The following is a 14,850-nucleotide window of genomic DNA, read 5'->3' on the forward strand; positions in this document are numbered from 1 at the left end:
GCACGGCAGGAGAGCATTTCGGCCCATTATGTCTGCGCCGGCCAACAAGAGGCTGTCCAGCCTAATCCCCCTTTCCAACTCTAGGTCCGTAGCCCTGCAGGTTACGACACTTCAAGTGCACAACCAAGTACTTTTTAAATGTGGTGAGGTTTTTTGCCTCTACCACTCTTTCAGGCAGTGAGTTCCAGACCCCCTCCCCCGCCCCCCCAACACTCTGCATGAAGAAATGTCACCTCAACCTCCCTCTAAACCTTCTACCAATTACTTTAAATTTATGTCCCCTGATTATTGACCCCTCTGTTAAGGGAAATAGGCCCTTTCTATCCACTATATCTAGGCCCCTCATAATATTATACACCTCAATGAGGTCTCCCCTCAGCCTCCTCTGTTCCAATGAAAATAAATCCAGCCTCATAGCTAAGATTCTCCACTCCTGCAACATCCTCGAAAATCTCTTCTGTACCCTCTCCAGTGCAATCACGTCCTTCCTGTACTGCGGTGACCAGAACTGCATGCAGTACTCCAGCTGTAGCCTAACCAATGTTTTATACAGTTCAAGCATAACCCCCCCTGCTCTTATATTCTATGCCTTGGCTAATAAAGGCAAGCATTCAGTATGCCTTCTTAACCACCTTATCTACTTGGCCTGTTCTTTCAGGGATCTGTGGACATGCACTCCAAGCTCCCTTTGTTCCTCTACACTTCTCAGTATCCTACCATTTAATGTGTATTCCCTTTCCTTGTTAGCCCTCCCCAAATGCATTACCTCACACTTCTCCGGATTGGATTCCATTTGCCACTGTTCTGCCCACCTGACCAGTTGAGTGATATCTTCCTGCAGTCCGCAGCTTTCTTCTTTATTATCAACCACACAACCGATTTTAGTGTCATCTGTAAACTTCTTAATCATACCCCCTCTATTCAAGTCTAGATCATTGATGTATATCACAAAAAGCAAAGGACCCAGTACTGAGCCCTGCGGAACCCCACTGGAAACATCCTTCCAGTCACAAAAACATTCATCAACCACTAACCTTTGCTTCCTGCCTCTGAGCCAATTTTGGATCCAACTTGCCACTTTGCCCTGGATCCCCTGGGCTTTTACTTTCATGACCAGTCTGCCATGTGGGACCTTATCAAAAGCTTTGCTAAAATCCATATACGCTACATGATGCGCTTTGCCTTCATCAACCCTCCTTGTTACCTCCTCAAAAATTCAATCAAGTTAGTCAGACACGAACTTCCTTTAACAAATTCGTGCTGACTGTCCTTGATTAATCCGTGTCTTTCTAAGTGAAGATTTATCCTGTCCTTCAGGATTTTTTCCAATAATTTTCCCACCACTGAGGTCTTTCAGATGAGACGTTAAACCGAGGGCCCCGTCTGCTCTCTCAGGTGGACGTAAAAGATCCCATGGCACTATTTCGAAGAAGAGCAGTGGAGTTATCACTGGTGTCCCGGCCAATATTTATTCCTCAAACAACATAACACAAAAAAAAATTCTGCTCATTATCACATTGCTGTTTGTGGGACCTTGCTTGTGTGCAAATTGGCTACTTAGGTTCCCAAATTACAATAGTGACTCCACTCCAAAAGTACTTAATTGACTGTAAAGCACTTTGAGACATCCAAAGGTGGTCATAAAAAGACGCTGTCGAAATGCAAGTCTTTCTTTCTTTACCCGTTTCACTTCTACCTCAACTTCTGCCTCCACCTCCACCAGAAGAAAAGTGTGTGGAAAGTTGTGTAGATGCCTGAAATGGTATCTCCCAAGGCAGTTCCCAATTTAGATGTGTGCCGTGCTTGGTGGCCCTTACATGAAGTATGTGCAGAAGAGAGGAGTATTCTCACTTTGGCCTTGCTCTGATAGTAGCACACTTCTTTCCTCTGCTGCCAGGCATGGAGGATCTGGATAATTGCACAAACCTGGATGATTGCACAACTGGCACCTTTAACAGAGGCTGGAGCAATCCTTTAATTCATTTGCTATAGCAGGGCCTCCAATTATTCAACATCAAAAGCAGCAGTGTACCCACATGTCTCCTCTATACCTTTATGAACATTAGACAACTTTTCTGTAATCGTCACCACTTTCCCTTTTATTGTGAGCTGCAGCCCTTTAAGAGCTGCTGCTTCATCAGATTTTCGACTCTCCAGTCAACCGTGCCACAGATCAAGCTCTCTGGGAATGTTATTTTCTATTGCATAAGGGAGCAGTGCTCATATTGCAAAATTCGGCACAACACTCCCCTGGCTACGGATATACATGTGCCCATGAGCTAGATGAGCACAATACCAATATTACTAGCTTTGCAAAATTAGGGCTCATGTAAAAGAATTGGTTTTACATCAGGGTTAATTCTAGGATTTGAAGGGGGTGGGGGGTGGCAATGGGGAGAAGGGGACAGCCATGCTGGAGAAATTGGGGGGAAGGGGATATGTTCCTTCATCCTCTCTATTGATTGCACCTAGGGAGAAAGAACCAGGTCCTCCTATGAGGAAAAGTATTACGCCCAAGGGCTGAGTAGGTGATGGACTGTGTGGAAGGACTAGCAGCAAGTACGGGGTCATGTACAGGACCATACAGGGCACAATATGACAGTGACACCTGAACGCTAGAGGATAGAAAATGGTTACAGGAATAATATGCAAATAACAAAGATTTATTTTTCAAGTATTTAATCAGATGTTTATAATGCATACATTAGAGGTTTAAAACAATTGCATGTTTTAAGTTTAGCAACAGGTTACTAAACAAAGGCAAAAATTTTAATGCTGATTTGCGATTCCATATGAGGCAGTGACTATGAACATTATTTTTGCTACAATATCTGTTAATAGTTCAAACAGAAGCTTTAGAAAAGAATAATTGATAACTGTATAAGATTACAAAGATACATATAGATGAGGAAGGTTATTCACCCCAACCTAGCTCAACCTTCCATGGAGACCTATACAATCAATAGAATAGAATCATAGAATCATAGAAAAATTACAACACAGAAGGAGGCCATTCGGCCCATTGTGTCCGTGTCGGTCGAAAAAGAGCTCACCAGCCTAATCCCACCTTCCAGCATTAGTCTGTAGCCCTATAGGTTATGGTTCTTTAAGTGCACATCCAAGTACTTTTTAAATGTGATGAGGGTTTCTGCCTCTACCACCCTTTCAGGCAGTGAGTTACAGACCTCCACCAACCTCTGGGTAAAGAAACGTTTCCTTATCTCCCCTCTAATCCTTCTACCAACTACTTTAAATCTGTGCCCCTAGTTATTGACCCGTCTGCTAAGGGAAATCGGTCCTTCCTATCCACTCCCAGCAAGGCATCTGTCTCTTGAAATGTTTTCACCTCACTCTCCTACCCAGAAGATTATTTCAGATATTAGTTATTCTTGCATAAACATAAGACTATTTAGTAACAAGCAAAGGCCATCCCATTTTTATGGATTAGCCTCATCAACCAACATTTCACCATATCCCTGAAGCCTTTATTTAAATGGAGAAAAATTGCAAAGTGCTGCAGTACAGAGGGACCTGGGGGTCCTTGTGCATGAAACACAAAAAGTTAGTATGCAGGTACAGCAAGTGATCAGGAAGGCAAATGGAATGTTGGCCTTTATTGCAAGGGGGATAGAGTATAAACGCATAAACGTCCTGCTACATCTGTACAGGGTATTGGTGAGGCCACTCCTGGAGTACTGCGTACAGTTTTGTTCTCCTTATTTAAGGAAGGCTATATTTGTATTGGAGGCTGTTCAGAGAAGGTTCACTAGGTTGATTCCGGAGATGAGGGGGTTAACTTATAAAGATAGATTGAGTAGGTTGGGTCCATACTCATTGGAGTTCAGAAGAATGAGAGGTGATCTTATCGAAACATATAAGATAATGAGGGGGCTCGACATGGTGGATGCAGAGAGGATATTTCCACTCATAGGGGAAACTAAAACTAGGGGACATACTCTCAGATTAAGGGGTCGCCTTCTCTTCTCTCGGAGGGTTGTAAATCTGTGGAATTCTCTGCCCCTGAGAGCTGTGGAGGCTGGGTCATTGGATATATTTAAGACAGTGATAGACAGATTGTTGAACGATAAGGGAGTAAAGGGTTATGTGGAGCGGGCAGGGAAATGGAGCTGAGTCCATGATCAGATCAGTCATGATCATATTGAATGGCGGAGCAGGCTCAAGGGGCCAAACGGCCGACTCCTGCTCCTAGTTCTTACGTTCTTATGTTTCTTCAGAAAGCATTTAACTGAATCCATTAACCTTCAACATGTTTCCCAGCTTAATTCCGAGACATCTATTACCCTCTTGGGTGAAGAAATTCCAATTGACTTCCCTCTTTACTCTAGTTTCCTAATTTTTACTGTGTGCTGCTTGGTCTTTTCACTAAAGCAAAGTATTTGCCTGGATCATTATTGTCAATTCTCTTTGTAGCCTTAAAAACCTACAATACAGCTCAAAACTTTATATCATTAAATATTAAAATGTTAATGAAAAAAAATAGTCATCACACATGCGACCATCTGCTAAATAGTAACACCATTCCCTTCTACAGTATCCACTGTGGCTCAGTTGGTAACACTCTCACCTCTGAGTCCGAAGTTATGGGTTTATTCTACTCCAGAGATCTGAGCACATTATTGAGAAAGATATTTCAGTGCAGTGCTGAGGGAGTGCTGCACTGTTTCTCTGATGAGATGTTAAAAACTTTTCAGGTAGGCATAAAAGGTCCCATGGCACTAGGTGATGAGCAGTATCATTCTTCTGGTGTTGTGGCTAATGTGCTAAATACCTATGTATGTTAAGTGCTGTGTGACCTTCTATAAACCAGGAATTACTCTGACTTGTAAGCTTCATTCAAAGTTTTTGTAAATAAAAATGATCATGCAATTTTGCATGTATAAACTGTTGCTGAGAAAATAAGGTGCCTTAGGTTAAGCCATAAAGTTTTGTGTTTGTGCAGATCAGCTATTAAGGTTGACGAAGGGTCATCGACCCGAAACATTAACTCTGCTTCCATGCCACAGATGCTGTCTGACCTGCTGAGATTTCCAGCATTTTCTGTTTTTATTAAGGCTGACTACCATTCGGCTCTTCCAAGTGCGGACAATAGCATCGGTACAGGGAATTAATTTAGAGAGACAACAGTAACAAGAAATGGGTTTTATAGAACCATACATCATAGAAGGAGACCATTCAGCACATTGTGCCTGTGCCAGCTCTTCGAAAGAGTCAGCCAATTAGTCCCACTCCCCTGCTATTTCCCCAAAGCCCAGCAAATTTTCCCCTTCAAGTATTTATCAAATTCCATTTTGAAAGTTTGATTGAATCTGCTTCCATTATCCTTTCAGGCGATGCATTCCAGATCATAATGGCTCGGAAATTGCAGTTGGAGGCTTTCCGCGGGCGGATGCCTCCAACCTGAAAAATGTTCCACAAATTTACTTGGTGGTTCCGGAGGCTCAGAGATTTCTGGACCTGGCCCTCTACACGAAGGCCTTCATAGACGCACACGTATCCTATAATCATAAAGGTTTCGTACGCATCAATAGGATCATGTGGGCTGGCCCAACCTATCAGAATGGGGATCCCCATTCATATTTATGGTGATTCCGTACGTACGCAACTCACATAAGTATGAATGGGAAAAATAAAGAAAAAATTGCATTTATATAGTGCCTTTCATGACCACTGGACATCTCAAAGCACTTTATAACCAATTAAGTACTTTTTGGAATATAGTCACTGTTGTAATGTCGGAAATGTGACATCCAATTTGTGCACAGCAAGTTCCCACAAACAGCAATGTGATAATGACCAGATAATCTGTCATTGTGATGTTGATTGAGAGATAAATATTGGCCAGGACACCAGGGATAACTTCCATGCTCTTCTTCGAAATAGTGCCCTGGATCTTTTATGTCCACCTGAGAGAGCAGACGGGGCCTCGTTTTAACATCTCAACCAAAAGACAGAATAACTAGTGGACTACCTTCAAAAACACAGAAACACTGAAAACAACTTTTTTTGAACAATCACATATTTCAAATTAATAAAAATGGAATTTAATTCATTATTTAAACCAAAAATTAAATTTTTTGAAAAATAAATTTACATATTTTAAAAGGGTCGATAAATAAATTTACCTTATTTAGCAAGATTTTAAAATGTTTAAATTCTTTTTTAAAATGTCTTTTTCTGTACTTTAAAAGTTTACACTGATAAAAGCAGGCTAATATCTAAGATATCTTTATTCAAAACTCAATAGAAAATTCATCAGACTTCCGGTAATATATTTGCTTACTCTTCAGTAATTCTTTTTTACTTTGCTTCATTCTGAAGATGGGAAACCAAAAGGAGGCCTGTAGGAGTTAAAAAGCAGAAATATCAAGCATAAAACATTTGCTTTTATTCAAATATTTTTTTCAAAGCCAAATGGCCTAAAGAATCCACTCTCCTTCAGGCATTCTCCCACTGCACCTTTGGTGGGACCGAAGGGCCAGAAACTAGGCTGGAGCACAGCGAGGACAAGTCCCGGCCTTATAGGGGAATCCGCATCACCCATTGGTGGCAGAACCTCCACTAGCCTCAAACATGGCTATTAGAGTAAGAGAGGATAGAGCTGGGGGAGGAGGAGGGGGGTGGGAACTCCCTGCAGCAGGAGTTCTCCCTTCTCTGAGCCTCCAAGAGACCCAGCACAGCTTCAGTGAGATTAGCTGTGTCTGAGCATCACCACATGTGAGAGCTGCCCTGGGGACTAGTTTGGGCAATGCAGAGGCCCTTCAAGGGGCAGGGGGTGGGAGGAGGGAGGACCTGCCTGAGACAGGTGGATGCTACAGGGCAGAAACAGATCGGTAAGTGTAGCACTTTGATATGAACCCCCGTTCCGATTGGTTTCAGCTGGATGCAGGGAGTTAAAAGCCCCTCATGTGTCACTGGCCACCTGTCGCAATACTGTTAATCTTTCCACCTTTTTACCTATTTCTTTGCCTCTCCATGTTTCTCCCACTGTCTGTTTATTGATCATGTGTCCCTGCCTCCACCTGTGGGTACTCCACATTGTGCCCTGTGGGGAGGGAGGAAGATAGAATGTGTGGGGAAGAGAAAGTGAGTGAAAGAGTGTAAGTGGAGGAAAAGAATGAGAGCAGAGAGCATTGGAATAGTCAGGAGATGGCAAAGGACATAGAAGAGGGTTTGGGCAACAGTTGGGCTGAGGCAGCGGCAGAGACGGGTGATGTTATAGAGGTGGAAGTAGGCGTTTATTCTGATGGAGCGGATATGAAGGGTCAGAAGTGCAGGTCTGAGTCAAATCTTATGCCAAGGTTGCGAACAGTCTAGTTTAACCTGAGACAGTAGCTGGGGAGGGGGATGGAAAGGGTGACAAAGGAACGGAGTTTGTGACGGGGGCTGAAGATGATGGCTTCAGTTTTCCCAATGTTGAATTGGCGCATCCAAGACTAAATGTCGGACAAGAAGTCTGACAACACAGAGGTAGTGGAGGGGGTCGAGAGAGGTGGTGAAGAGCTAGAGCTGGGTGTCATCAGTGTAAATGACCCCATGGGAGTGATTTTAAGGAAGGGCACGATTGGTGTGGCAGCGGGTGGGGGGGTCGCTGAAGGGGATGGAAGCTGTCTGGCACTCCGCAGTGCGACACTTCGGAGATTTTAAGTCGTAGGCCTCAGCTGCATGATTGGTGTCAGTCTCCTGCCCGGTCCCGGCAGGAAGAACTGCATGGCTGGTGGGTGGGAGAGGGATTTTGGGTGGCAGAGATTCCTCACGCAGGTGTGGGGTTAAGACATCATCGGGGTCCAATTCCAGTGCTCTCCTGGCCAGCTTCCCATCCTCCACTTTCAATAAACCTCAGCTCATCCAAAACACTGCTGGCCCCATGCTATCCCACACCAAGTCCCACCCACCAGCGGCCCTGTGCTTGTTGACAGAAGTTGGCTCCTCCAATTTAAAATTCTCATTGTCTTTAAATCCCTTCATAGCCTCGCCCCTCCCTATCTCCGTAATCTTCTCCAGTTTTCCAACCCTCCAAAAACTCTGTGTTCCTCTAACTTTGGGCTCATGTGCATCCCGAAATGCCTTTGCCCCACCATTGGCGGCCGGGCCAGACAATAAGCTCTGGGATTCGCTCCCTAAACCGCTCCACCTCACCACCTCCCTCTCCTCCTGTAAGAACCCACCCATTCACCCCTCCTAATATTTCCTTCCTTGAGTTGCCATTGATGGTTGGCTGATTACGCTTCTGTGAAGAGCTTTGGGGCGATTTTCTACGTTGAAAGATTTATATAAATGTAAGTTATCATTCTTGTTGTCAGCCGGGCACTGGTAGGAGGAGGTATTAAAAGTTCCAAAATTTACACCTATGCTCTTGGGCTCAGAAGGTGAAAAACTAGCTAATATTGGCTCTCTTGGTACTATACTACAATTACAATATTATATAATCCTACATTAGAACAGTGACTACACTCTAAAAGTACTTTGTTGGCTGTAAAGCGCTTTGAGACATTCGGTGGTTGTGAAAGACGCTATATAAATCCAAGTCTTTCTTTCTTTCTTATAACAATAACTCCTGTGTCCAAGTATGGATGCTGAAAGAGGACAGAATGAGATTTGATAGTAATGCACCCCACAGTTAAATAGCATTTTGACATGTAAACTCACATGTGAATGGCTATTTGAATAGGAGATTCCAAAATGGAATCATACCTCAGTTATGAGTTAGTGGGAGTGAAATTGGTCTTCAGTAGTGACACAAAGCGGGTGATTAGAGAATCGACAGCCCATTTTACACCCATCCTGATGACTTTAATGGAAAATAAATCTTTGGGAGGGAGCGAAAATCAAGAAGTGGTATGAATAATATAAAACAGAGCTCTAAATGTAACTAATACGGGAAATATGTAAAGGCTTACATTGAGGGTGTTAATTTCTATTCATCTTATTATTCGCTTATTATCTTTTATGTTATAATTAATTCCTTACCCCATTAGTGAAATTCAGTGCCTCCTCAAAATTGATTAATCTGGTCCAGGATCTTTTCTGTAATATTTTTTTGTGCAAAAACTGTATTCGGACCTTCTCAGTCTCAGCATAAAACGATGACAAAACCAGGACTTTCAATATTGTAAATTTTGCAGAAAGTAAAGTGAGAAACAATAAGACAGCAAGCAGTGCGACCAATGGGATCCAGATCATGGTTATCGACACTGTTGGTTGAGGGATGCAATCACGTTTAGACAAGTGAGATTCATAAGAGAAGGTTTCTGTCAACTCGTGCTTGTATACAGGAATGCTGAGAAACTTGCTCTCTGCCTGTAGAAAAACAAAGGGATAAATAAGTAACACAAACAGATTATCAGTTCAATACTAAAATAAAAACTGGCTCAATTGAGATAACATGGAATTTTATAGTTACATTTTTGAGTTGTCCATTACAATTGTTGCTAATGTTGCAACTATAATATCCATTGGCTAAACCCATAAAGTAATGTAGCACAAATCAGCCCACTTGAAATCACCTTAGAAATTCACTTCCTCCAACACCGTTGCAATGTGGCTACAGTGTGTACCATCTACAAGATGCTCTGCAGCAACTCGCCAAGGCTTCTGTGACAGCACCTCCCAAACCCGTGATCTCTACCACCTAGAAGGACAAGGGCACCACCATCTCCAAGTTCCCCTCTAAGTCACACACCATCCTGACTTGAAAGTATATCGCCGTTCCTTCGTAGTCGCTGGGTCAAAAATCTGGGACTCCCTCCCTAACAGCACTGTGGGAGTATCTTCACCACACGGACTGCAGTGATTCAACAAGGTGGCTCACCATCACCTTCTCAACAGCAATTAGGGATGGGCAATAAATGCTGGCCATGCCATGACCATCCCATGAACGAATTTTTTAAAGTCTCCCTTAACAGACATATAAATGGCACAAATACAAAAGAATTCCAAGTAAGTACAATACTATGGGCTCAATTTTCCCCAAAGCTGTTTTTTGCGTACTTGAAGAGTTACACCCATTTTTTGGGGGCCCAAGTATGCCAAAAAAAAATCATCCAAGTTTCTCCATTTGAATTCTTCATTTTGGCGCCACCGAGCCTGTCCTTTAGTTTTGAGGGTGGAGCCTAAGATTTGCTCCAAAAAGATTGGGTTGCCACGGTAACCAGGGACACACTGCGTGCTGGGACTGGAAAGTGAAACCTACAGCCAGCTCACAGCAACCTACACAAGCACCTTACACATTGCAGCAACTTACCTCCATTAAATCATTAAACTGTAATGACAAAAGTCTATCTCCCTCCCTCCCGATGTCAGTGCCGGTCCCCATTCCTATCCCAGGCAGAATGGCCTACCGGTCCAGCAAAGAATGACTAAAAAAAATGATTAAGAAAGGGAAGTTGGACTTTGAAAGTAAACTAGCACAAAATATAAAAACAGATAGTAAGAGTTTCTCCAGGTATATAAAAAGGAAAAGAGTGGCTAAAGTAAATGTTGGTCCCTTAGAGGACGAGACCGGGCAATTAGTGCTGGGGAACATGGGGATGGCAGAAACTCTGAACAAATATTTTGTATCAGGCTTTACGGTAAAGGACGCTAAAAATATCCCAACAGTGGATAGTCAAGGGGCTATGGGGGGGGGCGGGGGAGGAACTTAACACAATTACAATCACTAAGGAGGTGGTACTCAGTAAGATAATGGGACTAAAGGCGAATAAATTCCCTGGACCTGATGGCTTGCATCCTAGGGTCTTAAGAAAAGTAACGGCAGAGATAGTGGATGCATTGGTTGTAATTTACCAAAATTCCCTGGATTCTGGGGAGGTCCCAGCAGATTGGAAAACTGCAAATGTAACGCCCGTATTTAAAAAAGGAGATAGACAAAATGCAGGAAACTATAGACCAGTTAGCCGAACATCTGTGATTGGGAAAATGTTGGAGTCCATTATTAAAGAAGCAGTAGCAGGACATTTGGAAAAGCATAACTCAGTCAGGTTTAGTTAGCATAGATTTATGAAGGGGAAGTCATGTTTGACAAATTTGCTGGAATTCTTTGAGGATGCAATGAGCAGGGTGGATAAAGCAGAACCAATGGATGTGGTGTATTTGGACTTCCAGAAGGCATTTGACAAGCCGCCACATAAAAGATTACTGCAAAAGATAAAAGTTCACGGGGTTGGGGGTAATATATTAGCATGGATAGAGGATTGGTTAACTAACAGAAAACAGAGAATCATTCTTGGGTTGACAATCAGTAACTAGTGGGGTGCCAATGGGATCAGTGCTGGGACCCCAACTATTTACAATTTATATGAACAACTTGGATGAAGGGATCGAGTGTAATGTAGCTAAGTTTGCTGACAATACAAAGATGGGAGGAAAAGCAAGGTGTGAGGAGGACACTAAAAACCTGCAAAAGGACCTAGACAGGCTCGGTGAGTGGGCAAAAAATTGGCAGATGGAATATAATGTTGGAAAGTGTGAGGTTATGAATTTTGGCAGAAAAAAATCGAAGAGCAAGTTAGTATTTAAATAGAGAAAAATTGCAAAGTGCTGTAGTACAATGGGACTTGGGGTACTTGTGCATGAAACACAAAGGGTTGGTTTGCACGTACAGCAAGTGATCAGGAAGGCCAATGGAATCTTGGCCTTTATTGCAAAGGGGATGGAGTATAAAAGCAGGGTATTGGTGAGGCCACCTCTAGAATACTGTGTAGAATTTTGGTTTCCATATTTAAGAAAGGATATACTTGCTTTCGAGGCAGTTCAGAGAAGGTTCACTAGGTTGATTCCGGAGATGAGGGTGTTGACTTATGAGGAAAGGTTGAGTAGGTTGGGCCTCTACTCATTAGAATTCAGAAGAATGAGAGGTGATCTTATTAAAACGTATACGATTATGAGGGGGCTTGACAAGGTGATGCAGAGAGGATGTTTCCACTGATAGCGAAGCCTAGAACTAGAGGCCATAATCTTAGAATAAGAGGCCGCCCATTTAAAACTGGGATGAGGAGGAATTTCTTCTCTCAGGGGGTTGTAAATGTGTGGAATTCGCTGCCTCAGAGAGCTGTGAAAGCTGGGTCATTGAATAAATTTAAGTCAGAAATAGACAGTTTCTTAACCGATATGGGAATAAGGGGTTATGAGGAGCGGGCAGGATAGTGGACTTGAGTCCATGATCGAATCAGCCATGATCGTATTAAATGGCGGAGCAGGCTCGAGGTGCTGTATGGCCTACTCCTGCTCCTATTTCTTATGTTCTTATGTTCTTATGGTCCCAGTCCCCACTCCTTATCCCAGGCTGAACGACTTCCTCCTTCCCGGTACCCGCTCCTAACTATGCCCAAATGGCTCCCCCGCCAACCCCCACCCCGCCTCTATTCCTCTGTCCCTCACCTCTCTACTGCTGCTACTCGGGTCCTGGAACTGCATCTGCTGCACTGATTTACTTACCTGCGCTGATTTTCTTAACTCACCAGAAGGTTTTCCACAGAGGCCACATACGCCGTCCTAAGAAAAATTGAAGTAAATCGGAGCTGGCCAAACTTGCTTAAATGGCCAGAATTGGTGCGGGTGGCAGGTTACGCCCCCTTTCACACAAAAAAATAACCTAAAAAAACGTAACAAACTGAGTTACGCTGGTACACATTGATTGGGGAAACTTGTATTTTTTAACTTAGGCCAAAAAAGCAGTGCAAGCTAAAAAAACAGCGCAAATCACTAGGGGATATTGAGCCCTATATTTTATATGTCTGGCTGGTCCTTGTTAGGAATAATGTCCTGGCTCGCAGACAGAGTGGATATTGGGGCAGGTGTGACTATTGCCAATGACCCAAGGAAACGGTCTTTGATGTTAAGGTAAGTGCTTTGGAGGGGGTTTCCAAAATGATGTTGGTGTAGGGAAGGCAGGGGGAGAGAGACTCAATGATGCCCTATGAGCTCAGAGGAGCCATCTGTCTCTTTCTAGCCCCCGAAGGATCAGAATCATTACTTCCCTCGGCCTCTTCTGGCTGTTCTCCTGCATCCTGGCAAGTTGGAACCTGCAAGGGCTTACCCCGAGGATTCGTTTCTATCATGACTTTTCGATCTGTATTATCCTTTCACCTGCCTATAGTGGGCGCCTCGGCTGACTTCAGAGTCGGTAAAGATAAAATGTTTCTGGGCTGGAATAGTGCCGCCTCGGCCGAGTAAGCGTCTTGACAATTGAAACCCTTCCTCGCACCATTCCCACCAGGTGGTGGTGGGTGTGGGGGAGGGTGCGGTTAACTCGACCCCGAGGACACCTTCTACAAGAAGCCTCTTTCTTTGGTGTTATTTAGCAAATTGTCTTCCTCAAGATGAGGTTGAAGTCAGATTTGAGCTTTGAAATTGCTGTTAGTGCTTTAAGCAACAACAACAACATTGCTGTGTGGCGGGGTCAGGTTGGTAAGACCTTTGTCTTACGGATATTTAGCGTACGGTCCATGCTTTCGTATGCCTCGTTGAAGATGTTGACGATGACTTGGAGTTCAGCCTCTGAATGTGCGCAGACACATTGTAGCTCGATGACAGAGGATGGGACGGTCTTGGATTTGGCCTGGAGGCGACGAAGGTTGAACAGGTTTCCACTGGTTCTATAGTTCCATTCCACTCCAGTGGGGAGCTTGTTGCGTGTAAGGTGCAGCATTGCAGCGAGGAAGATAGAGAAGAGAGTTGGCGCGATGACGCATCCCTGCTCGACCCTGGTCCAGACGTGGATTGGGTCTGTGGTGGATTCGTTGGTCAGGACCTCAAATCACTGGAGAAATACCACCAACGATGTCTCGGCAAGATCCTGCAAATCCCCTGGGAGGACAGACGTACCAACGTTACTGTTCTCGATCAGGCCAATATTACCAGCATCAAAGCACTGACCACACGCGACGAGCTCCGTTGGGCGGGCCACATTGTTTGCAAACCCGACACAAGGCTCCCAAAGTAAGCACTCTACTTGGAACTCCTACACAGCAAGTGAGCCCCAGGTGGGCAGAGGAAATGTTTCAAGGACACCCTCAAAGCCTTCTTGATAAAGTGCAATATCCCCACCGACACCTGGGAGTCCCCGGCCAAAGATCGCCCTTAGTGGAGGAAGAGCATCCGGGAGGGAGCTGAGCACCTTGAGTCTCGTCGCTGAGATCATGCAGAAAAAAAGCGCAGGCAGTGGAAGGAGCGTGCGGCGAACCAGACTCCCCACCCACCCTTTCCTTCAACGACTGTCTGACCTACCTGTGACAGAGACTGTAATTCCCATATTGGATTGTACAGTCACCTGAGAACTCACTTTTGAAGTGGCAGCAAGTCTTCCTCGATTTCGAGGGACTGCCTATGATGATGATGCAACAACAACAACAACTTGTATTTATATCGCGCCTTTAACATAGTGAAATTTGACACCGAGCCACATAAATAGAAATTAGCACAGGTGACCAAAGAGGTATGTTTTAAGGAGCGTCTTGAAGGAGGAAAGAGAGGTAGAGTGGCGGAGAGGTTTAAACAGGGAGTTCCAGAGCTGAAGGTCTCGGCAACAGAAGACATGGTTGAGCGCTTATCATCAAGGATGCTCAGGAGGGCAGAATTAGAGGAGCACAGACATCTCGGGGGTTGTGGGGTTGGAGGAGATTTCAGAGATAGGGAGACGCGAGGCCATGGAGGGATTTGAAAATAAAGATGAGAATTTTAAAATCAAAGTGTTGTTTAACCAGAAGCCAATATTGGTCAGCGAGCACAGGGGTGACAGTTGCGCGGGACTTGGTACGAGTTAGGACATGGGCAACCGAGTTTTGGATCACCTCTAGTTTACATAGGGTCAAATGTGGGAGGCCAGCAAGAGTG

At 44.1% G+C, this 14,850-nt stretch overlaps 1 protein-coding gene across 1 annotated transcript in view; it reads right to left on the reverse strand.

The window, feature by feature from the left end:
* Window positions 1-6,251: 6,251 nt before the first annotated feature.
* LOC139263182 (dendritic cell-specific transmembrane protein-like) overlaps window positions 6,252-14,850 on the reverse strand; it is a 34,183-nt gene continuing 25,584 nt past the window's right edge. The window contains exons 3-4 of the mRNA XM_070878913.1: window positions 8,989-9,318; window positions 6,252-6,359 (exon numbers count right to left, since the gene is read on the reverse strand). Of these exons, the coding sequence (XP_070735014.1) occupies window positions 6,252-6,359; window positions 8,989-9,318 (438 nt within the window). The remainder of the gene's footprint in view (window positions 6,360-8,988; window positions 9,319-14,850) is intronic.

The sequence above is a fragment of the Pristiophorus japonicus genome, chromosome 1 (genome assembly GCF_044704955.1).
Source record: "Pristiophorus japonicus isolate sPriJap1 chromosome 1, sPriJap1.hap1, whole genome shotgun sequence".
Lineage (NCBI taxonomy): Eukaryota > Metazoa > Chordata > Chondrichthyes > Pristiophoridae > Pristiophorus > Pristiophorus japonicus.